The sequence below is a fragment of the Columba livia genome, chromosome 9, assembly GCF_036013475.1.
Source record: "Columba livia isolate bColLiv1 breed racing homer chromosome 9, bColLiv1.pat.W.v2, whole genome shotgun sequence".
Taxonomy (NCBI): Eukaryota; Metazoa; Chordata; class Aves; order Columbiformes; family Columbidae; genus Columba; species Columba livia.
In genome coordinates, this window is record NC_088610.1 from 16,789,391 (window position 1) to 16,817,279 (window position 27,889).

Genomic DNA, 27,889 nt, shown 5'->3' on the forward strand with positions numbered 1-27,889 from the left:
CATAGCTTACAGACCAGTTCTCCAGATTTTTCCATCTCTGTAAAAGAGAAAGAGCTGTATAATAAATCTTATTTAAATAAAAATGGGCTGAAGAATTTACAGATGCTTTGAGTGAAGTAGCCAGAAAAAAATATCTGACATTATCATTTTGGATATTCACTACCTCCTTACAATGTCAGTTTGATTGTCAGTGGCGGGAATTCTGAAATTGACATGCTGCATCCTGTTTTCATGGGGAATTATTTTAGACTTCACTAACCTAGCTAACCTATGTTGTCAAACATAGGCAACAATTCTCAGAGATGTTTTCCTTCACTGAGGTGAGGGGAGAAAAAATTCAGCTATTAATAAAATCAAAAGCAACCTAAATTGTCAAATTATCAAAGCACGGTGCTGGCTGTGCTCTCTGGGGAGGAGCAGGAGCACAAGCCTGCCTGGCACCGGGAGGCACAGGGCACTGTGAAACACTTCATGGCTCTCAGGAGCTCCACGTAAGAAACTTGGGGTTGTTTCCCAATTTTTTAAACAGTTCTTTGCTTATCAGTGGATTAGATAGTGCTTCAGACTGCATGTACAATATACTTTCCTTCTGCTTCACTGAAAACAGAGGGGAAAAATTATACTGGGTATTTCTGTTTTAGCAACAAGTACAAACTTAGTACATGCAGATTAATACCATGATTGCTAGGATATATTTGGTGCCCAGTGTGAATTTTAAACCTTCTTTTTTAGTCTTCTCAAGCTTGGATTGTTTTCATTAATCTCTTTGGTTTCCCTCATTAATTTTCTTCACTTCAAGGCTTGCCTGATTATTATCAAATATCAGGCTGCTGCCAATGCCCATGACACATAATAGGTAGTTGGTGTTTATCAAAGGATGTTTCCTTTCTAAATCTTGTTTAATTTATAGCTGAAAGAAAGAGGACTTTTAAAAAACACAGAACCTGATGCTGCAGCGCATGTTTCCCAGATAGGGAAATTCAAAAGTGGTCAGTGAGTCCTGTATAACCCTAAGTGGTAACTTTTAAGACTGGGGCTAACCCTGTACACTCTATTCTGAGCTGCTTCCATGCACTTGCAACAACCAGCTTCTGAGCATTACAGAAGGTTGTTTTTTTTCTGGAGAAGTTTTGATTGATTATATAAATTGCTGGAAACCAGGATTAATTGAACTAAGACATCTTTGGGTTACAGCTAAAACTTTTTAAACAAGAAGATGCACAGAGGTTAGGATTCCTCGATTTGGGTAATAGTTTAACTTTGATGATCGGCTTTCCCAAAGATACGCCAGACACCCATGTGGTGGGATATAGTATAGAGTTAGTTATTTAGTAGCAACTATGTAACCAGTTAGAATTGTAGGTATTTTCTTGCATGGATGTTAATGTTCTTGTTGGAGAGGCAGCACAAGGTGTATGGGCAGGGTAAATCCAGAAAGCTTGGGTGAAACCACCCACCTCAGCGACAGACCTGTGGGAAAAGAGCGAGTGCTCAGGCCAAGGGGGGCTGCAGTGCTTGTCTGTGCAGTAATCTTAAATTACCTGGGCACTGTAGTTTCCCTTCAGTGAAGGCTCAGTTTACTTAGAATGTTGCATAGGATTGGACTTGTATTTTCTTTTGAAAATGTAAAACTTCAGTGGTCCTCATTTAGTCCTTGTGAGATAGCACAGTTATCACAATTTCACATACCAGGCACAGCACATCTCTGCCAGAAGTGAAGCTGTTCATTACATGCAGTGGCTCTTCAGAATATTAAAGGGAAAAAGAGAAGGTGTCTCTCAGTTTTCAGAACCGTGTTTGAATTAGGTCTGAATCCTTTTCCTCCAAGATTAATTTATAACTGTCTATGCTATTTCAATTTGAAAAAGGAAGAGATCAAATCAGCAGGGTAACAGTTCAATAACGTGCCTATAGATTGTTCATTTTCTGTGTCGTCAAGGCAATGTCTTCCTTCTCAGTGAAATATCTGTATTACCATTGTAGACATCCAATAAAAAGGAACAGCTCGTTTATTTTTAAAAGGAAAATATTTGCATGCTGTGATATTGAAATGAAAATCTCATTATTCTCACACAAAATTTAGAATAGGGCCCTCCCCTCAACTAGAAAAAATGTAATTGCTTCTTGAATATGTAAAAATACTGAAGTAATAGCACGACTATTAAAGAGTTTATATGCAAAAAAAAACCCCAGTGAAATCCGATGGCCACGTTGTTTGCATTCTTAAAAGCAAGTAGCATATATGAACTGTATCAGTGGTTTGCATGATGTACTTTAAATGTTAATATAGTTGCCAAATACAAAGTTTTGATACTTCTAGAAGCATAGCCATATTTCTAAGATTATGGAAATCAGTACTGTACATTATGGAATAACACATCCAAGTATGAGAGAGAGGTGTCTCTGGGCTGGGTACTATCATCAGGAGCAGATTTTTATTTCATAGAAGTAAAATTAATTCATAAGTAAACACATAATATCTGAGTTTAACAGGTGATTTTCTGATTCAGAAGGCATAGCTTTTAAGGTATCATGTATTAGAAAAATAATTGAGTAACTACTGAGAAACTAGAGATATACCATAACAAATAATACAAATAATAATCCAACGCAGTAATCAAAGAAAAAAAAAAAAAGCCATAGAACCAGATTTACTTTTGCATGGATTGCTTTTGGGGTATACAGAACTAGACCTCGCTATTATACTGTGTCTTTCTTCAGCTGAATTTGTTACAGTGATCCCCCATTAATAATACTAGAGTAATTTTGCAAAACCTGGGATTTAAGCATATACATCATTTGTTGTTGTTGTTCCTCTGTATCAAAAAAGCTTAGTGTTTGCAGGGCTGATCAGAGTAAAACTTAAACACAAGAAACAAGAGGCAACCTCTGCTCTTAATGAAGTTAACGGGAAGAACATGGTTGCTGCTAGGCTCTGCTGAGGCGGGGTAACGTCCCTGCCCCAGAGACAGTGACCACCTTCAGCTTCCTTTGTACTGTGACTTACAGCCATTTGGCACTTCCAGATGCATTACAAAATACAAAAAATTAATGCTGCTGCATTATTCTTATTTTTAAAAAAGAAGCCTGGACAAGCTAATGGTTATGATACAGATGGTCAATTTATGTACCCTTTTTGTTATGATACAACTACATGGTCAGCTTTACTGGTTATTGCAGGATTATTCCTAGATTATGGTGCAAGTGAACCTGTCTGTATCTGAACTAACATCTAATAGAAACACTTCTGTCTGTAAGGACCAAGCATTAAAAAGGGCAAGTGGCATCAAAGAGCAATTTAATCTCTCTCAGATTCTCCGCAACAAAATCTCCTCTTGATTTCCAGGTAGATAACTGAAAATCCCTGTCTACACATGGTCTGGTCTATATTTTCTGCATTAGGTGTCAATGTAAGAATACCAATTTAGCAAGTACTCAAGTAATCACACTGCAAGTAATGATAAGGTTGTCTGAGAGCTTAATCTGAGCTCAGTCAATGGTACAGATAGTCCTGCTGGACCTTGTACATCACAGCAAGAACAAGTCAAAAATTTCAAACATAGTTATCACAACAGTTTCATAGTTACTCTGAACTTCATTGTAAGGCAGTGGCTGAAGAAGCTCTGCAGTTTTTCTGTATCATGCCACCAAGTAAAAAAATTAGATTAATTAAAGTAATAACTCATTGATCAGATGCACCTCTAGACTGTCAGAGATAATATCATATGTTCCTTATATATAGTTAGAAAGGCAGTCAGTTTTAGGGGGTAGAAAGAAGAAGGACTCATCTGGTCAAAAAAATTCAATCATAATTTCTTGGACTGAAATCTCATGCTTTCCTGACACTGGTATAAGTTAGGAAAAAAAAAAGATAATATTGCCATTATACTCAATCCTGTTAATCACATTACAGTCCATGGAAAAAAGTTTCACAAACTCAAGCAAGCTGAACCAAAGACAATGCTTGTAGTATCTTGATAGAATTATATGAAAGTATGTTTTATCATATTAGAAGCCAAGATAATTAGAGACAGCTTCATTTTATTCACATCTCTGACATTTAAAAAACTCATACTTTTAAACAAGTGGCCCTGTTTTCTATAAGTTGTCACAGATTGCTACTTATTGACATATTAACTTAACATCAAAATTTATAAGATTTGTGTTCCTTTGGGATATTAGTAGCAAATCAGAATTGTTCAGGAATATTTCAGGCGTGTAAATTATGTTAAAATAAGATTTGTTGTGAAGAAGCAGTGACAGAATGTATTCTTTGGCATTAAAATAACTTCAGAATGTACCCTGACATTTTAAATAGTTTATGAATATAACTGCGGGTGGTCATAAAAACAATACTGGATTAAAGAGAATAGGAAATTTCTGTGAATATTTTAAATGAAGATGCTTATTTTTAGACTATTGTTTTACTTTTCCGGTATCATTAGTTAAGATAAAAACAAACTGGTTTCTGAACACTATTATAATCCTAAACAGTGTTTTGAAATATTTAGCAGGAATCTAAACCAATTTGGCTTTTTTTCAAATAAAAATGGCTTGAAACCAGAATGGAGTTGAAGAACTAATACATTTACTAGATAGGTCCTTTTGAAAGTACTTTAGATACTGTTAAAATAAAATATTTACCATAGACAAACTGAGTTTAATAGGGACCAACATCACAACTATGTTGAGTAGTTTTGACCAACTGTTTTTTTAATATATAGATGCCTTGGTGAAGCTACCTGTCCAAGGAAATTAATTACAATAGACTATGAATTGTCTTCATTTTTACAGCTGTAGAAATTATTTTACAATTGCGTAATGTTATTTCTGAGAACGGAAGAAGAAGGGTAGAGTCTCCATGGAAGAATATCTACCAAAGGTTCTGACTTTGCTCCCAACAGCAAAGTCTTAATTCTCTCAGGGCTGGACAAAAAAAGAGGAATTCGAGCAGGTGGTTTCAAAATACCTGCTTAGATCTCCTATTCTGCCAAAAATAAGAATAAAATGTCTTTGATGGGCTGCCAAACTACCTGCAAGCCACTGTTATATTGAGAATGAAGGTTATCTCACCATTCCACTTAATGTGCTACCTCCTTCATGAATTAGAACAATGCTGCCCCCAAAAAGAGAAGGGGGGGGGGGGGTAAAAAAGGAAAAGAATCCTCAGGCACTTGAAAAAAAAAATATTATAATTTCCTTTAGTATTCAGAAACATTAATGTCTGTGATATGAAAACCTGCATCTTTAACTATACTATGCTGAAGTTAATTCTAGCATCTCATGATTTGTAATAAAGACCACTGTATAGCATGATATCATGGCCTCTCGGCTGGTATTACACATAGTTCTTTTTTTTTTTTTTTTCCCAGGACTTCAAGCTGTTCCATAATTCAGATTCTGTATTTAAAAATTTGAGTTTCCAGTATTACTAGTGCATTTTCACTAACAAACAGCTTTGCCATTTACCTTTTCAAAAGTCCCTGGAAGTGATTCTATGACAGTAGGAAATTCCCAAGCTTCTCTCTTAAATATCTGGTAACAAGTCAGCCCTTTGTTAATCTCAGATTTCCAAAGCCAAAGTTATTATTTCTGAGGAGAACAGGGACAAAGAATTTCAGAAAGTCTGCAGAACATTAGAAACATGCCATTCAAAACATGAAAGTAATGTTCACCTTCCTATCATGCACATACTCCTGAGTACCTACTATGTTTCAGTCACACTTTCTGTTTGATTTGTAATCAATCTAAAAAGGAAAACACTGGAACAGCTAGCAAGTTTTGATTAACTACATGTATTTTCTATTCAAATAAAATCATGACATACGCACTTGCTTTTAAGTAATGAACATCTTTGTCACATTTCTCTTCCTTTCGGAAATACTTAGTATCTGTCTTGAATTTAATTAATGAAAAGCTTTTATAGAGTATATTTGAGATGTTTAAAAGCTAACCTTTAAGAAAAGTTGTCAGTGAAATACATGATTGCACGTGCTGCACTTTGAGGCCTGTTTTGTCAGTATTTGAGTCTTGTTGCTCTAACACTCAGAATCAGAAACACACGGGTCAATGGCAAAAGATGGTCTGGAGGCTTGACTGTGAAGTTTGGCTATGTAATATAAACATGGTGCTAAAACATACTTAGTAAACTAGTTAAGCCAAGATTAACATCCTCCACATGAAATCATCTGTTTCTTCCTATGTCATGTTCCACTGTTTCTCCTGAAATGCCCACCTGGCAGTTTGTACACGGCAAAAGGATGAGAGGAGCAGTCAGAGAACACAAGTTGTTTGTCAGATACAAAAACACTTAAAATAGACTTTTAAAAATTTCCCAGTGGTTTATAGCGTGAGAGCCTAATTTGTAACATCCTTGACTTCATTCTGAAAAATGCTGAGAATTTCCATTTCTAGTTGAAATCTGTGGGAGCTGCTGGCACATTTATTATGTATTTAATTTGGACCAAATTGCGCCAGATTCCAGCTGTGTTACAATGTTTTTTCTATTATCTTTAAAAGAAGTAAGATCAGATAACATCATATGCTTGGAATATTACAGTGCTGCACTAACAACACAATCTATATTAAGCATAGGCATCGCCATCAAAAGTGCAGCAATAATGTAAGTTGCTTAATAAACACACAGTCATGAACATTCTTGTTTAAGAGGAAAAACAAGTGTTTCTCTTTGTTCTCCTTTCTACCGCACAATGACAGCTGCTATTATACAGTACAAGTACATACACTAAGTGAATATGGAATTTTTTTGTGGGACATCTTTTTGAGGATATTTCTGACTTTATATTGCTTCTTACTGACTTAGTAGTCTTAAACAGTAGCAAGACCATGGCTTTGCTGTAGAGGAGATGAAATTGCCTTATTCTGTTTTTTCTGTGATACCTGTGTCTGGACATAGTGAATTCAATCTCTCTTTAAAATCATCTTCCTGATCAGCAGTGCCCACCTAGTTTGGAGAATCCTTCCTTTAACAAGATTTCTTATCTCTCCTGCAGTCAAACCCTCAACAGTGCCTTAGTTCCCCACCTAGCTGGCACTCCAGAGCCAAATACAGGCTCCTTGCTTTTGGGGCACAGAAGCAGTCTTGGCTGTCTTTCTGTCAATCTCTATAAGGTGCAGTCCTTTAGCCCTGCATGAATTTAAGGGTCTGTTCCTTAATCTTTCCCTTAATCTTAATCATTTTTTCTCATCAGACCTTGTCTGCTTCCTAGTTATTGATCCAGGGCTTCTTTTCACACCTTCTAAAAATCCTCCAAATAGAGAACTCTTCAAAAATTATTGCTACCAATGCTGCATCATATATATCCTTCTAGACATTTTCTTTCTTCGCCTTATGCACCCTACCAGGAAGAAATCTCATGGTTCCTCACATGCTTTTTTGTGTAATCTCTTCTGACCAAGGTCTAAACCTGTCATTTCTGGAAGGTTTCCTTAGTAAGTAGCCATTCTACCAGCATAACAAATGTCTGCCTGGAATTGTCCTAAAGTCATGTCAAATCCAGGGATTGATGCGAAAAAGGAAGGATGCTTATCAGCTGTTGTCAAAAGCCCAGATCGTATCAGGTTGACTCTCTGTCTGTAAACTCCTGAAATATAGTTAACCATCAAAAAAAACAAAAAACAAAACAGGAAAAAAAACCCAAACCAAACCAAAACCAAAAACAAACAAAACCAAACATGACAACAACACACAAACAAACAAGACACCAAAAAAAACCAAAACCAAACCAACCAAAAAAACCCCCGCAATCATTTGTCATTCAGCTCCTGATTGCCAACTCCTTGATTTGATTGTCAACTCTTTCCTCTGAGTATACCCGGCCATAGCTATTGAATGTGGAGAACTTTATCAGACTTGTGCATAAAACTTTGTTATTTTCCTTTAATAATTTGATCAGTAAATACAGGAAGGAAGGAATATTTCTAAGTAGATCATATAAAATGTAGTTACTTTTGTTTACATTTATTCTTCAATAAAACTTGTCTGTTTTTTTATAATTTTTTAAAACATGATTTGAAAGAAGGCTGATCATTGCTAGTGCTTGCAGAGGCTTCTGATTTATTTGCACTTTTTAAATTTGGAGCAGAATAAAGGGCATTCAGTGCTCTGTGAACGTGTAAGGAAAAGGCTTTTTTATTGTGTGGTGTACCACAGTATGGATTGCCTTTTCTCTGTTCCTGTTTTTCACTAGCATGTAGCTAAAGACCTGGCCTTCTTGCAGCTGTATCACTGATAAAAATGAAATGTAAATCAAGAGTACCCAATAGATATTATGAAATGAGCAATCTGAGTATAAAGCACTTAAACTTCTACTCTTTTTAGTTCAGTGATCTGTAAAACTAGCAACCCAATCCTGTACCTGTTAGACTGCATAAACACTCGGGTCTGATAAGGACAGGAGGTTTTCGGTATTGTCAGTTGTCAGTGAAGTCAACAGCAGCCAAGGGAGACTGAAACAAGTCTATGAATACCTTACAAGATCAGACCCTGATATTGCCAGCAATTACATTCTGCACATGAGTTCCAAATCCATAACAAAATCAGAAAGATGTTTTTTTGAGGTATTTATAGAGCATCTGTTTGACTAACCATCTGTGTGCTCTGATTGAAGTACACACATGATCCAGACTGAATAAAAAACAATTCTATGGATCAAAATAGTAACTTTGACACTGTTATATCTAAAGGTTTTACTGTTAGTGAGTTTGTTGACCTGTTTACATGCAAAGGTAAATTTTAAAACTGTAAAATCTGAAAGGCAGCATGAAGAAAGAGTTTAACTAGTCTGCCCACTTCAAAAAGGCTTTGAAGTTAAGGGATGCCGTTTGAATGCTGCAAGCCTTTCAAAACTGCTACTTGCTTAGGATCTCGATTAAGGCAGCTGCCTTCCCCAGCTTCTGTGTAGCTTTCATGTTTATTTGTTAGTGTGAAGGTAAGAATATGCTGAAGCATTTTGTTATGCTTTCACTTGTCTAATATTTCTATTTCAAAATGAGATTAATTCCTTTTTTTGTTGGTCATGGTGTTCACCAAAAATATTAGCAAAACATTAGATATGTAGCCGACTATAGTTTGGAATTAATTGCACTGAGAAACCTCACTGTGTTTGTTCTGTTCGCTTCCTTCATCAAGATTAATTTTTTCATGGATCAGTATGTTTTGTATGTTCAAAATGCTACGATGAGGAATCATAATGAAGAGATGAAAAGCACTAGGCTATAATAGGATTTGTTTAAAATATATATATAATGGTGACTTGTTATTTATTGAAATTGCTCCTTAGGAAAGACTCTTGAACAGCAAGATTTTGGAAACTGCTTATGCTTGTTCAAGATGGTAGGAAATTGGAGTTTCTGATATTGTTTCACAAGATTAATTTTCTTTAGTGATAACCTGGGGAATTCTTTAAACTACCTCTTTGTAGTTGATGTAGCACCATCTGCCACATCTGCAAAGATAATTATTTTTAGGAGCAGCTGTGTATTTTTGATTAAGTCTTGAGTCATCAAGGTCAGTATTTTTGAATTATTCCATGCAGGAAAATAGAAGCAGTTGGCTTGCATTTTGGTCAATGATAAAGGATGTATTGTTATTACAGTTAGTGCCATAAACCTCATAGCTATTTACTACAGTCCTCTAATTTCCAAGAAATTTGTTTGCATTCTTCATGAGAGCATTTAGCTTTGCAGGAAAAGTATCAGTCATCATTCATGAATCAGTAAGACAGCCCCTGGTGGCAAATAAGTGACTGTGGAGACTCCTGTTAATGAAAATATTAAAATGAAAATGGCATACTTCTTAACACTGGGTCATAGGCCAAAGTTCCCAGCTTCAGTTGCAAAAGGTGAATTGTCAATTAAGATCTCTCACACCAAAGGAGACATCTTTAACAGAGATTCCTTGTTATGCCTGTGATAGCTCTAAATCAAATGAGCACATCTAAGGGGAGCCAAGCAAAGGTGAGAATTAAGACCTGAAACTTTCAACAGCTTGCTTTATCTTGAAGTGAAAAGGCACCAATCTCTGCCAGATGCCTTGAAAGACTAGTGCTTTGTGTAAACTCTTAATGTGAAGTAATGAGTAGGGTACGTGAATGCAAAGCTATCATTTGATGATGAGATGGCTACATCTCTGCAGCAGTTTCTTTCAGCTTCCTGCTGTTGAGGAACTAACGAGAACAGTCAGTTTCTCAAAGACAGAATAGTTTTTCCCTGGGGAGCTAATGAAAAGTAGGTTTATCTTGCTGACTTTGCTACAGAGCGAAGGTGACAGAGCTGTATGGCCTGAGGAGGGTCTCTTAAGAAATCTCATCTTGAAAATTAAAGCTTAGAAAGGGTGCCCAGAGAATTAAGAAAGAGGAAGCTTTGATCTGAGAGATAACTGAGAAAGATATGTTGAAAAGCTGAACCTGTGTTCCATGTTGAAAGACCCATGAATCTGAAGATATCTAGACAAAACCTCATACACTGCACTTCCTTGAGTTACGGAAGACTCAGGTTTGTGATATTGAATGTCCAGCCTAAAGAACCTCAGCTAGGTGCTCATTTTTCCATCAGTTAGTATGCACTGCTGCATGTCACCTTTCTGTGATACCCAGAGATGTTCCTGTAGCTGACCGTCAATGGTCACCAAGGTGTGAGGCTATGCATTTCTCTGTACTTCTTTTAGAAATTGCATACCCATAAACTCACTGAGGAAAAGGCTGTGGAATCTGAAACTGTTACCCAAAGTAGCTCTCATAACTTAGCATTTTTAAAGAATTTTAAAAGAATTTTTAAAGAATTTTAAAAGAATGTTTAAATTCTTTGGCTTTTCAGTGACTGTGAACCCTGATTGCATGAACCTGTTTGCAAACAGTGGGAGCCTGGAGTTGATATCAATAGCACGGTGCTAGAGTTGAACTGCAATGCAGCATGGGAACAAGGGTTCTGCTCTACAGTTACAGCATAGGAAACATAAATCCTAAGACAAAAAAAGAGCTCTGAAAGTGTTACGGATATTTGTAAATGTGTTGTCCCTTGTCCTGTGAAACACAGTCGCTGATTTTACCTGTGCTCTTGAGTAATCAATGGGACACGAAATGCAGCTCCGAGGACTAGGATAGCTGACAAGAGAATTTAGGTTTACCAGACTTCAGTAACACCAAAGGCAGTTGATGTTGCCTATCTGAAATTCAGTCTGAGGTGGAGCCTTTTCTCATTCAAAACATTTAATGTCATTCTACATGTATTTCACTTATCATATACTTTTAACAAGCTTTTCTATAATTACAAATGAAAAGTGGGTTTATTTTGCTAAGAACACAGATTTCTAAAGGATTAAGAAGATTTTACAAATCTTTTTGCCTTCCACATGACTAGGAAGACAGCTTTACTTCTATATGGAACATATAATATGCTACCCCTTAGTGGACTATCATCCAGAGACAGCACAAAATTGTTAGTACTCCAGAATGTGACTCCTTATCTATATTTTCCAGCTATGTCTTATTGTACTATTCTATTTGTACTGTTTAATTAAAGTTCAAAATGGCTTTCAGTTAATGGCTACACTATCATCTTCCTTGCTTTTAGACTCAGCAACACTTTATGTACAAGAAGTTTGGTTCCCTGCACACAGTGTAACTGAAAGCAAACATTCATTATCAGCATATCAAGTCCCTGTAGGACAAAGTGGCAAAGCCACTCGGTCTTCCTCTCATTGTAGTGCAGGAGAAAACAATGGGCTTTGTACTTCAACCCGAAGGTCAGACTTGATTTGTAATTTACTATTAGATTGCAGAAATGATGCATCTTATAAAAAGAGGCAGTGCACAGCTTCTGCTGAGAGTACACAGTTGTACCTAGTGCAGAGGCCACATCTAAATATGGACTTATCAAGGAGGGTACTGAACTTAGACAATATTTGCCTGTGGGTTTGGGCTATGGGTGAAAGTAGCCTCCTTTTAACATACTGACTTAAGCTCCAGTGAAGGTGACTTACAAAAATGCATTTTAGTTCTTAATTGAGCGTACCAGAAAATTGCACATGCTCCGTTATCCCACTGGAACTGATGAAAGATTATTAGTTAAGCCATGGTGCTGCAATCACTTATGGTCTATCACAACGTGTTCCACTTCTTGTCAGAGATGACTTGCAATAAATTAAAGGTACTCTAGAGACCCAATTTGGGAAGTAGAACTTGGTCATGTAGGATACTCTTTCCCTATCACGTTTCTGGAGAAACAGCCCTTTAACACTTTGTGGTCTTTAAGTGCAATCACATCATGTCCAAAGAGAGAAGCTTCACTAGGTTTGTGACAGTTTGATTATTATATGGAGGAAGATCTTACAAGACTGGCCTGAACCATTCCAAAAGAAAAATGTGAGGGGTGGTACCAGCTGTGCATGCAAATAACTTGGCTGAGAGAGCTTGGTTTTGTGTACAGCTGACTCACAAAACAGAGTATGTGCATGATTTACCTTTGCTCTAAACCTACAGTGTATCAAGCTATTCCATCTAGATTAAGAAATTCAACCACTCCTGTTGTGGTTTTTTACATTTTAGTCACTACCCGTTTTCTTCTATCCAGGCAGGTAAAAATGTAGTAAACATTTATTTTATCTACCAAGCTGAATTAATGCAGCAAGTGCTTCATTTGCTGCTCTAAGCTGCTCGCTAATGAAAACAAGACTACCACTTTTTACAGTGTCATTCAAGACAGGCAGATATGGTTATATGCAGCTATATGCTATTTTCTAGACTTCAAAGGTGTTGTTCTGCTACTTTAGATCCAAAATATGTAGCTTAGAAGAGTCTTCCAAAAAGGTAAAACTAAGCTAATAAATAGACTGGTAACATCAGCAAGGAGAGTATAGACAGCTTATTATAACCTAAGCTACATCTCTTTACTGAACTGTATTTTGGTATCATTTGAGTTACCTATGTAGCTGAGCCACTGGAAAGGATTTTTTGGGGGGTTGTTTCTTTTTTGTTCTTCAGCAACTTTGAATCTCCACTGATGCATGAAGTCCCAGAGCACCAAGGCAGCAGCACAGACAGTTCGGCAAGCAGCTTGGGAAGCTCTGTCACAGCATGTAAGAAGGTAACTTCTAAGTTTATGTTATATTCAAAGGCAGGTATATCCCAGGTTATGGCTTTCCTTTTTAGCTTGTATCTTCATTGGGGAATACAACATTTAACTGATACCTAAAAAAGAAAAGGACTGATAACAGAAAAATAAATTCTGGGTGCTGTTATGGTATTTTGCAATTTTGTCTTCCTGGTCTATACTTGTCTGGTCTCAAAATGCATTATAGATATACGGTAGATAAACTCCCCCTGGACATTCCTATTTTTCCTTATTATTTGACAATATGCCTAACGTGAACACCTTCAGGACTGCTTCTCAATAGCTGGCAAGTTTCTGGGACTCAGCTTGAACATCCAGAGCCTCGCTTCTCTCAGGTCAATACAATGGAGCATCCTTCATGAAACAGTTTTCTGCCTTCCCTAGTATCTGAATGGAAGGATTTCAGCAGCACAAGAGAGAGTACAAATTTGACCATTGCTGGTTTTGTTGGTTCAAAATGGGTTTCTACATAGCTATCTAATTTAAAGAATGTGGATGAAAAAAAAAAAACAAACAACTGGTGCCTGCGTGTGTACGTATATCACTAGCAGGAGTCAGAGATGACTGCCATTTTAGGTATGCAGGTAATTTCAGTACAACTGAGAATACACAGGTGAAGATCATGCATGCTTCCTTTTATTCTTCCACCCCAGGGCCAGATTATGGCAGTACAGACTGAAGGAATGGGGCAACTACCAAAGACCTATTGAGGAGGGCAGGTCATCTTTCATCTCTCACTTTGCAATAACCCTCACATCCCTACTGTCTCCCACAGGCATAATTCTCAAGCTGATAAGAAAGCATTTGTTCTAACACAGAAATGTTATGAAACTTTACAGTTCATTCAGCTTTCCCATAATTCTTACTTTTTTTTCCCTTTTCCTTCCACTAGTAAAAATAATGCTTTCCTTTTTTTCCTTTTTTTCAAAATAACAACAATATATATCCATAAAAGTAAGCAGAGAGAGAGAGAGATAGAGATAAAACATGTAGAAGATAAAGATTTATCTTCCTCATCCTGAAAACCACACTGCAGGTGTGGGGGTGAGTATTGTCTGTCTACAGAACTTTGTTATATGTATAAGGTATAAAAACTGAATAGACTGATGTGTATGCTGGGACCAGGCTTTTCCAGCTCACTCCAATACAGCTAAAAGAAAAAGTGTCACTATTTTATTTTATGAAACTGCTTATTTGCAAAAGAATACCTGATTTTCAAAAAAATGCTGCTGATTGTAACGGGAATCTTCATATAAACAGAAAATCCATCATGTGGGAGAACATCTTGAATTTTAATTTAATCTCAGAGTTATCTGTTTTATGTAAGACTGAAGGACAGTGGCACAGCACTCAGAAGTACCACCACTATGCTTAGAAATGCTTCCAGCTTGGTCGCCTTCAGAAGAAGCGCTCTCTTTTATAGACTAGCCTTTGACACATGATTTAGAGCTGCTTCAGCTATCTGATCCCCTACATTTGAAATTTTCATTGTTGATTTTATGATTGTCAGCACACGAAAAGAAGTGATTCACTTCTGACAAACAGCAGGATATTTTGGGCTTCTTTACAGCATTGTCACATAATGTGTTACCATTCTTTTTTTATGCAGAAAAGGATAAAGAATTAGCAAAAATAGGCCATTACCTTCTCTTTAGCTTCTGTTACAGTGATTTTTAAGTTAGATGTGTAATTGGTGGTGGAGTGAAACACTGTGGCTTCCTGCTGCAGAAGAACAGTTTAAACGGTTGACTTGCAGGTTTGAGTCATTGTATTTAGTGTGAATGGCTCCTGTCAGGAACCATGTGAGATGTGGCCTGTTACTACACAGACCAATCTGAACAAATACAGAAGATGTGCCCCTTGATATCTCATATTATTCTGTATGTCCCACTTTCATATATTTTTTGATGAGTAGTAATTAACCAAAGCAATTAAGATGATCAGCCATGAAGACGCAGATGTTTCATTTGTGGAACAGAGCCCTTTTAATGTTGTCTCAGTTATAGATATTTACAGTATTTTAATGTCTTATGATCTAAATCAGGGAGCAGGAAGCTGTTATACTAAACTCGTATGCAATATTTTCCTCTGGGAAAGAGTGACTTTTCTAATCCACACTCTGCTAGAGGCTGATTTAGTTCATTGATTCAAAACACACTGAGTAATGCTGACGGCTGAGTCTCTAGATGAGAGTGGAAAACTTTTTTTTTAGAACCATGAATTACTGCTGATTTCACATCTAGTGCATGATGCAAATTCTTCCTGAATTATTTTCTGAGTGTGATGATCCTGCTCTGAACCAGATATATAGCAGTATGGTGTGTGCAGCTGTTACACATAAGTATGGTCAGTGAATCAAGTTCTGCTCTCAATTGTGCCATTGCAAATGAAAAGTAAACTCGCTGAATTCAGCAAAATTGCTGACAATATACAACAGTGGGATTGGCCCAGAAATTGTCTCAAATAGATAAGAATGAAGAGAATTACAAGACAGGAGGATGAAATTTTGGCAAGTGATACTATTTGCCTTAAAAATGCAGGCTATATAGAAGCTGACTGAGAGCTGAAGGAGTGCAGGTTCAGGTTTCTTATCATCTGGTATAGACCAGCTTAGTATATTTTGAAAACATGCTTAAATGCAAAAATGGCAATCAGAATGCACTAGTAGAGTTACATCTCTGAGGAATACCAGTTCTCACATTGCATTTGATTAATTAATTAGCCCTGTTAATTTAGGCTAGCTCCTTCAAGCTTATACACTTTCAATAATTGCAATCATACATTATTTTACTATAAGGTCTTAAGTATTTTCCTGTAAAGGCATGATTATCCCGACAAGTTTAAATACATATGCCAACTCCCTCCTTATATAAACACACACACCTAGTTACCAGGGAGAATTGCCTTCCAATAGCAAGATGCTGTAAGAAGTATTACATTCACTCTTACTGCATGTTTATCTTTGACCCTGATAATATTGCTGTCTGTTACCAAAGAAATATGCCCAAAAGTTCACACATCTACTATATATGCAGTTTCGCTTAGCAGGCATGTGTAACCCTACTGTGATCAGTACTGAAGGGTGGCCCAAATTATCCTTCCTCCAAAGAAGTACTAATGGGAAGGTTCTGAGAAATAACATGTCTGTAATGGTCCTAATACAGAAACTTGCATTTCATAAGGTGGAGTTTAAACTTATCCAAAGTTTACCCTTCATTAGTGCCACTACTTATTCAAATGTATTCAAATGTACTTATTCAAATTCTGTCTCCTGAACACCATTGAGATATGTATAAAACCAGACCATATGCACAGAGGCCACTCCCACATATATATCTACATGCATCCCTTTCCCACGGTTTCTGAGTAATTTCCAGAGGATTTCCAGATGACCTTAGGCTAACCTCTATTCCTTAGATGGCTGACCCCCACCAACTTCTGCTGTGTGGACTCAAGTTTATCTGGTTTTGTTTTTGTTACCTGTTTTCTTCAAATCTAAATTGCTGCAAATTATTTTCTCCAACCTCCCGTAGTAAAAATGTTATGCCAATTGCACCTTTCTTCACATTTCTGGCTGCAAGTGTGTGTGTAGAATTACTTTTGCACACATAAGAGCAGAATCTAGCCCAGGGAAAACATCATCCTACTAATGTTGTTCGTCTCCTTGAGGTTACTTAAAAGTCACGTGTTGTCCAAAACTTAGATGTAATGATTTCTACCCTTGACTTCAAAGCCTATTACAAAAAGCCACATACAAAATTTAAACCTACTATAAAGTGTTGCAACTTACAAACCATTCTGGAGTGACCCAAGCTCAGCAACCATGACCTGACTGAAACATTTCTTCAAGAGAGTTATTTCTTCTGTTGGTGCTTTACCAGTATTTGCTTCCCAATAAAAAACATCCTCTGAAAGAAAGATAGAGCTGCCAGGGGTCGTTTAACAACACACAGGAGGAAAACTAGGTGAAGTTCGGACTGCTGAGCTCATTTCATGGGTTTATCATCTAAAATATACATCTGCTATCATCTAGATGTTTTGAAATGTTGGGTGAGCACCCCAAGTCCTTATGAGACAAAGAGTGGTACCAAGGATTTCTGCAGCTTGTTCCTGCATGATAATTTCTGCCTATTCTAGTTTTCTCAGAAACTCTCTGAGAAAGATCTAAAGTGATTAAGGCTGAAGACAAATTCACTGTGATTTTTAAGGAAATGAAACAAGACTGCTTGTTATAAGCAAGAGCTATTTGAGCTAAAGAAAACTGTTTCCTATGTATTTGACATTATGTCTTAACAGGTAATTAGACTTCAGCCCTTGAGGAAGAAAAGATCTAGCATCAGATGAAATCTGAAATAATATCTATATGTGTAAATATACATGTGTGTGTGCATGTATGTATACGTTCAATTCTTTATGTTTTCATAATAGCCTTAGAGAATGATAACTTTTGGAAAAGAGGAAAAAAATGCTTGATTTTAAATTTTACCAACCAGTTTACAATGGTTTAGTATATTAAAAAATAAAAGGTTATAACACTAACAGGAAATTGTTTCTTTGGGATATGAACTATATTATTTTCCCCATCTATTCTCCGAGTTTGTTATGTGGCAAGAATCTTTTTGCACTGAGACAGTAGGTTATAAAATTTACTGAATGCAGAGTCACTCAACTGGCAGACAAGATTAGCCAGCAGCCTCCAAGAAGAGACTGGTGTTGATGTGAAGCATTCATGCACCTTTATCATTCTCAGAGCAAAATCTTTGGGCACAGTGCTTTTTCCAAGTATTTTGTGAACCCTAAATTTCTATTCAGAAACTCTTTGGAAGAAATCCCATAGCAGGACTGGAGTACTGAGAAACAACCACCCCAAAGGTGCAAAGCCTTTGCGAAGGGCAACAAACAGAGACATTGAAGCAGGCCAAACTTATGGACTGTGGTGTTTCCCATTACTTTCTCATCCATCTTCTGCTGACGTTTATTCAGAAATCAATATAGAATAATACAGGGAGTACAGTATTAACTATCTAACTGGCTTTCTGCCAGAAAGATAAAAATTAGAGTGGGTGTTAGTGTGTGGGTGGTAATAAGCTTACTTCTGGATTGCTCCAGGGTATTAGAAACTTGTGTCAGCTGGCCAGATCAGCTTTCCACAGTCATTCATCTTCCCTGAGAAATGAAGAGGCCTCATCAGTTCTTCTCTCTTCTCTTCCTAAGAATGTCAGTACAGAGGCAGCAAGTAAGGAGTTTAGTTCAATCTACACATCAGACTTGCAAAACTGGTTTGCCTCTTTATAGTCTACGGGTATCTGTAGCCCCATTTTGGTTTTGCTTGAGAAAAGTTTGTGGCATAAGCTGTAGGACTGAGTGAAAACAGAGATTAAATGCAAAGTTTTGGCCTCAGGGTACTGACTGAGCTCAGTACTCATTACAGCAGGTCTTAAGTACTTCAGTTTCTCAGAAAGCAGAAAAATGTGTTTAAGAAGAAAGAGTTTGTTGCCTGGGCAATCCCAGAAACGAGGCTGCTAGTGGAATGGATAATACTGATCTATTGCAGAGAGAGGTACAGTAAATCATAAAGGCTGCAAATTTGTGCACTCTGGTAAAATTAAATAATTAGTTTTCCCAACATCTATGTTTGTCACTTTAACACAGAACAAAACTCCTAGCAATATTTTCCAATAAAACTGTTGAGTTTAAGCATCTCCTTCAAGTATCTCCAGGGATTCTCAGTTCTGAAAGAAAATAGGCTAATAATTTAGGGGGTATAAAAATCACATGTTTGAAGATGCATTAACTGTACGGGTCCAAAAGGAAGAAGAGTCCCAGTCTTGCCTCCCCCCCCTCAATTTTGTAGGCAAGATTTCCTTTGAGTTACAACAATAGAGTTCAGGCCCCAAATCACAGTAGGACTGAATAAATTTTTAAATTACTTTAACAATTTTTAACTATTTTAACAGATTCTCTGCAGTAACAGTCTGCTAGAATCAACAGACTACTGGCTGCAGAACCAGAGGACACCATGCCAAATCGGCTTTCTGGAAGACAAGTCAGAAAGCAACTGTGCCTCAGTAAGTACTGTGATCTCCTCTGGGAAAAAGTCCATTGAGAGTTATTTGGGTAGGGTGTGGGGTAACCACAGTACATGTTAAATTAGAAAAGTCTATGACTGACACAGAAATCATAGTAATCTATCTATAGTTTCTGTAATTTCCAGCTCTCTGTTAAAAGAAAACATGCAAAGCAAAAATGCATGCAGATTTCTATATGGAGCATGTTAATAAAGTTTACTGCAGAGGTTTCTCCACGTTTGGCCTACAGATTTTGTGGCTCTCCATAATCTGCAACTGACAAGAGAGAAAAATAAACCAAAGAGAAAATTATTCCAAACCATAACTTGTTAAGTGGCAGGTTGGAAAGAGCAGATGTTTAAAAGGCTGCTTAATGTTCTTGAAGGCAGAAAGATAAAATTAAAGAGAAAAGTCTTTCCATATTAGGTGAGAAGCTGCTAAAAAAACTGAAATAGAATTATTTTACATATGAAATGAAATTGAATTCTCACCATTGTGGATTACAATGCAATTAAAAACAGCTTTTGGTTAAGAGTGTACATGAAGAAATAAGAGCTGTTATGATGCTTTACACAATATCTACATGAAACTGCATGGAAGTACATTGCTGTGATAGAATAGTTTTTTATTTGATGAAGGACTCAGGAGAGCAGATCCTTGCTCAAAATCCCATTTGATTGCTACTCCCTGGCCCCAGTGATCCAACAAGGGCTTTAGAAAAGAGCAGTTTTATCTCAGGCGAAAGGTTTCCAGCACTGCTTTTGCTGAACACAACCTAAACACCAGCTGAGGGTTCTCACGGAGTCTGCTGGGGCTCCCTCAAGGACATGGACATTTCAGATCTAGCTGCTGAACCCAGACGCCTGCTGTCAAGAAACTGAATCTCCATCCCACAGTGGAGATGACTGGAGGCTTTGTCTCTCGCCTGGGGGTGATGCAGCATGCTTGAGACCAGCAGAAGTGATACAACAGTGTCACGGCAGCAGTGAAAAGTTAGGAATATGGTCAAATATTATAGGCTCAATTCACTGTCATGCTGTTCACTGGACTATCAGTTTCCACAAGACAGAATTAGTAAGATACACAACCTAGTCAGAGTGTGCTAGTAAGCAACAATACAAGGTACAAGGTGAGAAACTAAACAGACTCCTGTGTCTACTTTGGATGATGCTGGGATAAACAAGGAAGGGGATATTAAGGAGTAATGTTTAGTGATACTAAGTTTCTAGATTCCCAAAATTAGACTAATAGTATCTGCCTATCCTTTGAACATTCTGCACATATTCTGTCAAGCAAAAGGGCCACTGTATTAGCAAGTGTAAACATTGTTCAATTGCAGATGAAATGCTGGTACTTGAACAGTATCCTGAATATGTTCTTAACCAGAATGGTGTCATCAGGCAGGTAATGAGTGGTATCCTTGTATCCTTGTTATTTGACGTGGGAAAGGATGGCTTTTAATGCAGAAAACATTGACCACTACTATTTAGTATTTCATATCTTAAAAAAAAAAAAAAAAAAAAAGACTTATTTTCTCAGTGGAAATGATTACTCACACTGTACTCAGCGCTGGGGAGGCTTCACCTCGAATACTGTGTTCAGTTTTGGGCCCCTCACTACAAGAAAAACATTGAGGTGCTGGAGAGAGTTCAGAGGAGGATATTGAAGCTGTGGGGGGGCGGGGACTGGAGCACAAGTCTGATGAGGAGCACTTTAGGGGACTAAGGCTCTTTAACCAGGAGAAAAGGAGGCTGAGTGGAGACCTTCTCACTCTCTATAAGTCCCTGAAAGGAGGCTGTAGCATGGAGGGTGTCAGTCTCTTCTCCGAAGTAACAAGTGATAGGGTGAGAGGAAGTGGCCTCAAGTTGCAACAGGGAAGGTTCAGACTGGATATTGGGAAAAAGTTCTTCACAGAAAGGGTTGTAAAGCAATGAACAGGCTGCCCAGGGAAGTGGTTGAGTCACCATCCCTGGAGGTGTTTAAAAGATGTATGGATGAGACTCTTAGGGACATGGTTTAGTGCTAGATTTAGGTTATGATTGGACCTTATGATCTTAAGAGTCTCTTCCAACCAAAATGATTCTATGATCATAATATAAAAATGAATTATGACTTGCTTTTTTATATGTTGAACTTTGACTTCATTCTTTGTGTTTCTTTGAATCTTACAGGAAATTATATCTGTCTCTGATAGGATGGAGCTACCAAGAAAACATAGCTTGTTAAAACAAGATTATACTAAGATTTGATTTTAAAATACCCAGTATAACTGCTTGACACACACTTTTCCTCTTGAAAGCACAGATCAGGTTTTATCTAGCCCTGGTCAGTTACCTTGTAGGGTAAATAAGCATTACTCTTACTTTCTGCAGATGTGAGAGGAGAGGCAAAAGTACTGAAATGACTTTTTGTTAAATCCCAAAAGGAGATTCTGAGATAAGGAGTTTCAGCAAGTCACAGACACAAATCTCACATGTGCTGAATGCCTACAATCCCTGGCAAAGTCATGCAAGGTGATAATTTTCTTTTAATCCCCTCTTTGTCAAAGAAAAGACAAACAAGACAAAGCTCTTTCCTAAGAAAAAGGCTTGTGTTACTATACTGTGATGGTGTAGTTCTGCTTGTAGGCAGAAGGTAGCCAAAGGTGCTCTGTGAGACTTCCAGGATACAGAACTGTTCCTAATGCCATCCTAAACTACAAGACCCTGACTGACCCCCTTCTCATATGGGAGGAATATTAGGATACTCTTTGAAACCTTCATCCATTGCCTACTCTTTCCATAGTGTGCATATAGGACAGCCAGCTTTCCCTGTATGGATTTCTGAACGCTGCCAACTCTACATACACAAAAAGTTTTGCCATTTTCAAAGCACAATTTTAGTACCTAGTTGATTCTACAATTTACAGTTATCACTATAGAAGAAAAGTTATTATATTGAAAGAAAGAGAAGGAAGTGGAATGTACAACAATATATTGAATGAAGTTAAAATATCATATATAGAAAGCACTAATTTAGAAGCTGAGAAGTTAAATACTATTTTGGAACAAACCTGATCACGTCAAGAGAAAATGTATTTGGTGACCTGGAAGCTTAATTCTTGATCTACCCCTGGAAATTACGTTTTCAAGTTACTGTTAAATAGTTACTCATAAACTTTTAGGAGCAGAGCTAAGTTTTGTTCATATTCCTGGTTAATATATTCGGAGTGGTAGTACAGCACAGAATTTTCATTTGGGTATCTAAAAAGTTGCACACCTAATGTAAATACAAGCAGTAAACTAGAAAAATTTGACGACCATCAAACTTAACATGTGGATCAGAGAGCAAACACTTTTTTTTTTTTTTTTGAGAATTGCTCTCCCCGTCTTAGATACGTAGATGGTTCATTTGTCTGTGCCCAATACATGACCAAAGCAGGGAACACCTAACCACCATGCGAGGATTAAGCATTAGTTCAGTATCATACTTGGAACCTGCAAAGAATTTCATCCTGAGTCCTTCCCAATGACCGACACTAAAGGAGCAGAAGCTGCAGGAATGAGAGAGGAAGAAGGATATAAAACTAGCTTCTCAATTAGCAAGCAAACCAGAATGCCCTTAGCAGAAAATATGTTATATCTTCACTTCTATGTGGAAGATTTTATAAATTGCTGTTGCCAGTGGTGCCAGGGATGTTTTAACAAAACTGCCTCTGAACACTGGCATTAGGTTTGCAGAAGGAATAAAGAAAACTCAAATGCACTATATCATTAACTATTGCTTTTCCCAAAGATAGCTGGTAATACATTTAGCTATAGTGCCCAGTTTTCATTTGGAAGATTTCATGTTTAGTTATAAGGCATCTAATCTTACTGTAACTGTAAATGCAACAAGACCATATTAACATAGCTTTCATAAATGTTATTTTCATTATGTGCCATTACAGATTAGCACAGTACAAGTAAAAATATACTCATGGCTGCCTTACATATGCTCACCAAGTATACTAACAATATTTTTCCTAAAGCACTAAACATTTAACTCAGTTATAGCAGACTACTTTTTCAAAGAGAGAGGCTTTTTTAAGTGGAACAGGCATTTTGATATGTGTAATAGTCCTTTCGTTTCCAAACTGGTTAATGAAAATGCAGCCATTATGATAAGAAAATAATAAATTTTGTTAGAGCAACAGTATTTCATTTTTGCTTAAGTTGAAAATCTTCTCCTGACCTCTGAAAATGGTTATTTTAAATTCTGGTGCCATAATAGGAGAAATGCTAGTGTGTCCATATTTGATGTAGTATTTCTGGTCATCTGCAAGAATGAACAATAGAAATTATAGGGAGAAAAAAAATAGCAAGATTAGGTGTTTGTTCTCCATTTTTATACCAATTTAGTGGTATGTTGGTGAGTTGTCTATGAAAAGTGTTATATGTATAATGAGTGAGTATGATGCGAACAGAGTTTGAAAGGTTGTCGTGTCCTAACTTTGCTTTTTTACTCTCCATACATACTAATTTTGTCCAGTTCTCTCTGTTCAGATTTAGGAAATCAGATTAGATGCGCTGGGCTTGAGTCTGGGAGACGGGGCTAACTGTCTTATGTTATCAGGGCTTTCTAGGGTGACGTCCCACAGAAGCTAGACAGGAAGGGGCATCTGAAAGCGATTTCTGTGTGCTCGAAGTGAAGGTACAGTGGGAGGACAAAGGTAAATCCTAGGTAGTAGCGCTGTTTGTTTTCATTTCTGTATTAGCATAAAACATCCTACCAGCTCTCCTTAAAACATCCCTGGGTTGAAGTATGCTACCCTCCTTATTTCAGGTGATCCTATCTGATTTTGCCATGCTGTCTGCTTAAAAAGGTTAAACTCCATCAAAGAAGTACTTCTACATTGAAATTATGAGTGTTTTTTTCCTCTTCAGAGAGTATTTAGGTAATTGTTAGACATGAAATTAAACTTAGCGCAACTAACAATTATACTGTTTAGCAACAGTTTACTGCTGCAGATTAGAATACAGAGCTTCATGTTAATATAATAATTAGATAGTCTACATTTTAAAGGTAGTTTAATTATGGAAGTCTTGTTTTGTTTATTTCCACTGAATGAAACTTAATCAAAATCCATCTAACAGAATAAAACACATAGATTCATGAGACATCATTCCTAAGCTGCACATAGTGACTTAAAAATGTAATTAAAATATCTGTAAAGTGACATTCCTATTACCCCACAGAGAAATCTTATAAAATAAATGTAGTTTCACATAAATACATATATCTTTGTCCAGTCCATTATTGCCAACTATCTTTCTCTGGACCTACATCAAATATTCCCTGCTTTGGACATGCTGCTAAACAAATCTTATTTGAAGAGAAAAAAAACAATACTTTGTCCTACTTTCCCTCCAAAGATCTAGATTATTTAATTACCAGTGCTGTAACATTTGCTGTTGGCTTATGTTAGTACAAAAAATGTAAATTCTTCCTTAATTAGATGATGTATAGTTTCTTCTAGCATTGGAATCTCCTAGAGTGCAAAGTCCTCATCTTGCACACAGAAAAGTCATTTATGATTCTTCTTAGCATTTCCCGAGATTTGACATTTTTCTTTTCAATGTCTGTGTGGTAAGGATCAGCACGATTAAGGTGGTATTGCCACACTGCTAAAGATGTATCTCAAGTGTCTTTTAGGAATTTTTAGTGAAATAGTTATTTAGAAAGAATACAAAACAAAACTAAAAGAGAAAAAAAAAGTCAAAGATGGTAGTATAGTCCTGCAAGATATTTGGCATTCATCTCCCTCAAGATGTATAAATCATAGCAGTGAATTTTTGGGAAATTCTCTGGACTTTCACACTCTAAACCAGCAATAGCCAGAAAAGCCATTAGAAATTATATTGGCACTGAAAAAGATATTTCCTCTAAAAATGGACCCAGACTCTAATAATCTCCCCACAAAATGCAACATCTCTCCCTCTCCCTTTTCACATGATCATCTTGTCCCACCACGGATGCTGGGAAGAAGACCTTCCCGCTCCACACAGCCTAACAAGAAACTGCACTTGAAATTCACCAATCTAGGAAAATACACTCTTCCCTCCCCATGCAGTGTGCCTCCGTGTGAGGAATAATGGAATTTCCAGACTTTGGCAGAAATGCTGCAAACTTTTTGTCGCATACCCTGGAGAAGTAACAACAAACTTTACACCACTAAATGGCAGTGATAGATATGGAAAGCTGGAAATCTCTGCTTTTCAGTTAGAACAAAGGAGTAAAAAACAGTGCTCATTTTCTACTTTAGCACAACAAGATACAAGATTTCAAAGAATCAGGATGTGTCAAGGGCTCTAAAGTTCATTTTTGTATCATTTTATGTCTCCTTATAGCTGAAAAAAAAAAAATCTGGCTTTGCAGGCAGCTGGGTGAGAAAACAGCTTCAGCGAAGGGTTTAAAGATTTGAAACATTTTGGAAGTTTCCCATTTGCAAGTACTCCACTCTATAAAACATGAATGGTCATGCCTGAATACTCTATACAGGTACACATATTACATAGGCTATATGCATAGACATACACAGTTTTATACCAGTTAGATCCAGCCCAAGAGAACAGCAGAAACACATGCCCAGAGTAGAAGGAAAAGACAGCAGCCCACACTCTGGTCAAATTCAATCTTGTTAAAGTACCCTCTCATTTAATCGTTGGCTGCTTTTGTCTGACCCTGTGACATTTCTTTTTCTCCAAGTGGTCTGGTGAGAGCCGGTGGTAGCACAAAGGAGACTGGAGGACAACATGAGTAGGGAAGTGAGGATGGTGGAAACAGTGACCAGCAACTGGGTGGCCTTGTGGCACATGGAAGATTCCTAATGCAACCACAGCACAGAAGGAAGAAGATCTGCAGCTCAGGGTTGTCAGCTGTACAGGAGAAGATACCCAGCCTGGGAGACAGACGTTAACATCTCAAGGAAAGGAAGCAATGCTTATATTAGTGAAGGGCAGCAAGACTGTTGGCTTGGTGAGAAATAGATTCTGAAGAAAGCAAATGGGTGATGTAATTAAGAATCAGATTGTCTATGATCTCTTTGTTTAGGGAGATAATGAAGAATGTCATCTTGCCATCATAGCAGCTGGATTCTCAGAATTGGCTGCTTACCTTGTACCTGCATAAATTCGCTATGCTAAGCAGGTACTTGAGCATTTTCCATTTCACTGAGGTTTAGCCATCAAGCTTTTAAACAGATTCATGAGGAGTTTAAGAATGCTGTTATGCACTAATTTGATCTGATCTGATCAAATGAGGGCTTCTCTGGTCTTACCTCCTCCTCCAGCCCCTACTCCATTTTTCTTACTGCCCTGGCATTTCTACAAATGTGCAGTAAGTCAGTTACTATGAAAAGTTACTACAAAATTAAGAAATTAATTTTCCTAGCCAATTCTTCCTTGAATTGTCTCACTGTGTCGTCAGACAAATGCCAGTGCTCCCTCAAGTGATGGAACAAAAACATCCAGGGAACAGCTCCCACAAATTAATTCAAACTGAATGATAACATATGGAGAAAGGGAAAATACTTGGCAAGGTGTATTTTGAGGAAAATAAAGAGAGCAGCTTTCATTTGAATTGAAGTAGATTATAACCGGGTTTCATTCATTTCTTCACCTGTCTTTTTAAAGATTTGACACTACATCGTTAGACATTGAGGTACAAATATAGAGATTTATATTTTACATCAGTCTTTGATACTAGAGTTACTTTCAGGTAACTTGCTAAAGATAGAGTGGACACTGGGTCAGGGTGCTGAAATCTAAGCACTGGGACATTTTGTATCTCTTAATCAGGGCTCCTATCTCCAGTATGTTCTTCAGAGGCTCCAAAGAATGAAAGCGTGCCCTTACTGAAGGGTGGACATCTAGTCTTACAGGAGTTCAGAAAGGAGGACATTTCTTCCTAGGACTGGTAGTAGTCAACAAGGCTCTTTACACAGCCAAGTATGGAAGTGCATTCTTGAATCCCAAAGGAGGTTTTGGAGTGTTTTGTTGGTGGTGTTTGTTTCGCTTTCTTTTTTTAATCAAAACCATATGTTCCTGAATAGTGACCGTACTCAGTTGAAAACACTGTTTTGTTTTTATTGTGTTTGAATGAAAATTTACATTTCCTAGTAAACACAGGGAAGCCCTATTTGTCTGAAAAAAATAGGCAAACCTATGTACTAAGATGGTTGCCCTTCCTCATGAGGCTGCATGCACACCCTCAGCAGTGTGTCATACACAGGGGATTACAGGAGTATTTATTTTACCTTTCACTCAGTAATTACTCAACCATTTTCAAGAACAGCATTGTCTCTTTCAGAAATCGAAATACATGTGTTGCTCTCCAGATCTAAGCCATAATTACTAGAGATATTTTTAGTTTTAAGTCCCATCTTCCTATTCAGCCTAACTATACCTTAATTATAACCTGACAAGGAGCAGGAATCAACAGCTGCAGGCTAAATTGTGGCATTGAGTCTTAGTCCTTTCTCAGGCGTGTGTGGGTGCTCATATTGCTGTGGTAAAGAATTGTATATTCCAGAGAGCCCCTCTCTCGCTTGCACAGAGAAATCAGAAACCCTCCTCTTCACCAATTACTCACTGCCTTATGGAGCCCAGTGCAGGCAGACTGAGTGCTAGTTTAAAAGACCTCTGAAAGGATTAGTTATATAATCTGTAAAA

At 37.3% G+C, this 27,889-nt stretch overlaps 1 protein-coding gene across 5 annotated transcripts in view; it reads left to right on the plus strand.

Annotated features, from left to right (window-relative positions):
• The window catches only part of SPHKAP (SPHK1 interactor, AKAP domain containing), a 73,030-nt gene that overhangs the window by 4,943 nt on the left and 40,198 nt on the right, over positions 1-27,889 (plus strand). For all 5 annotated transcript variants that reach the window (XM_065073974.1, XM_065073977.1, XM_065073975.1 and 2 more), the window contains exons 2-3: positions 13,002-13,104; positions 19,089-19,199. In XM_065073974.1, coding sequence (XP_064930046.1) covers positions 13,002-13,104; positions 19,089-19,199 — 214 coding nt within the window. The remainder of the gene's footprint in view (positions 1-13,001; positions 13,105-19,088; positions 19,200-27,889) is intronic.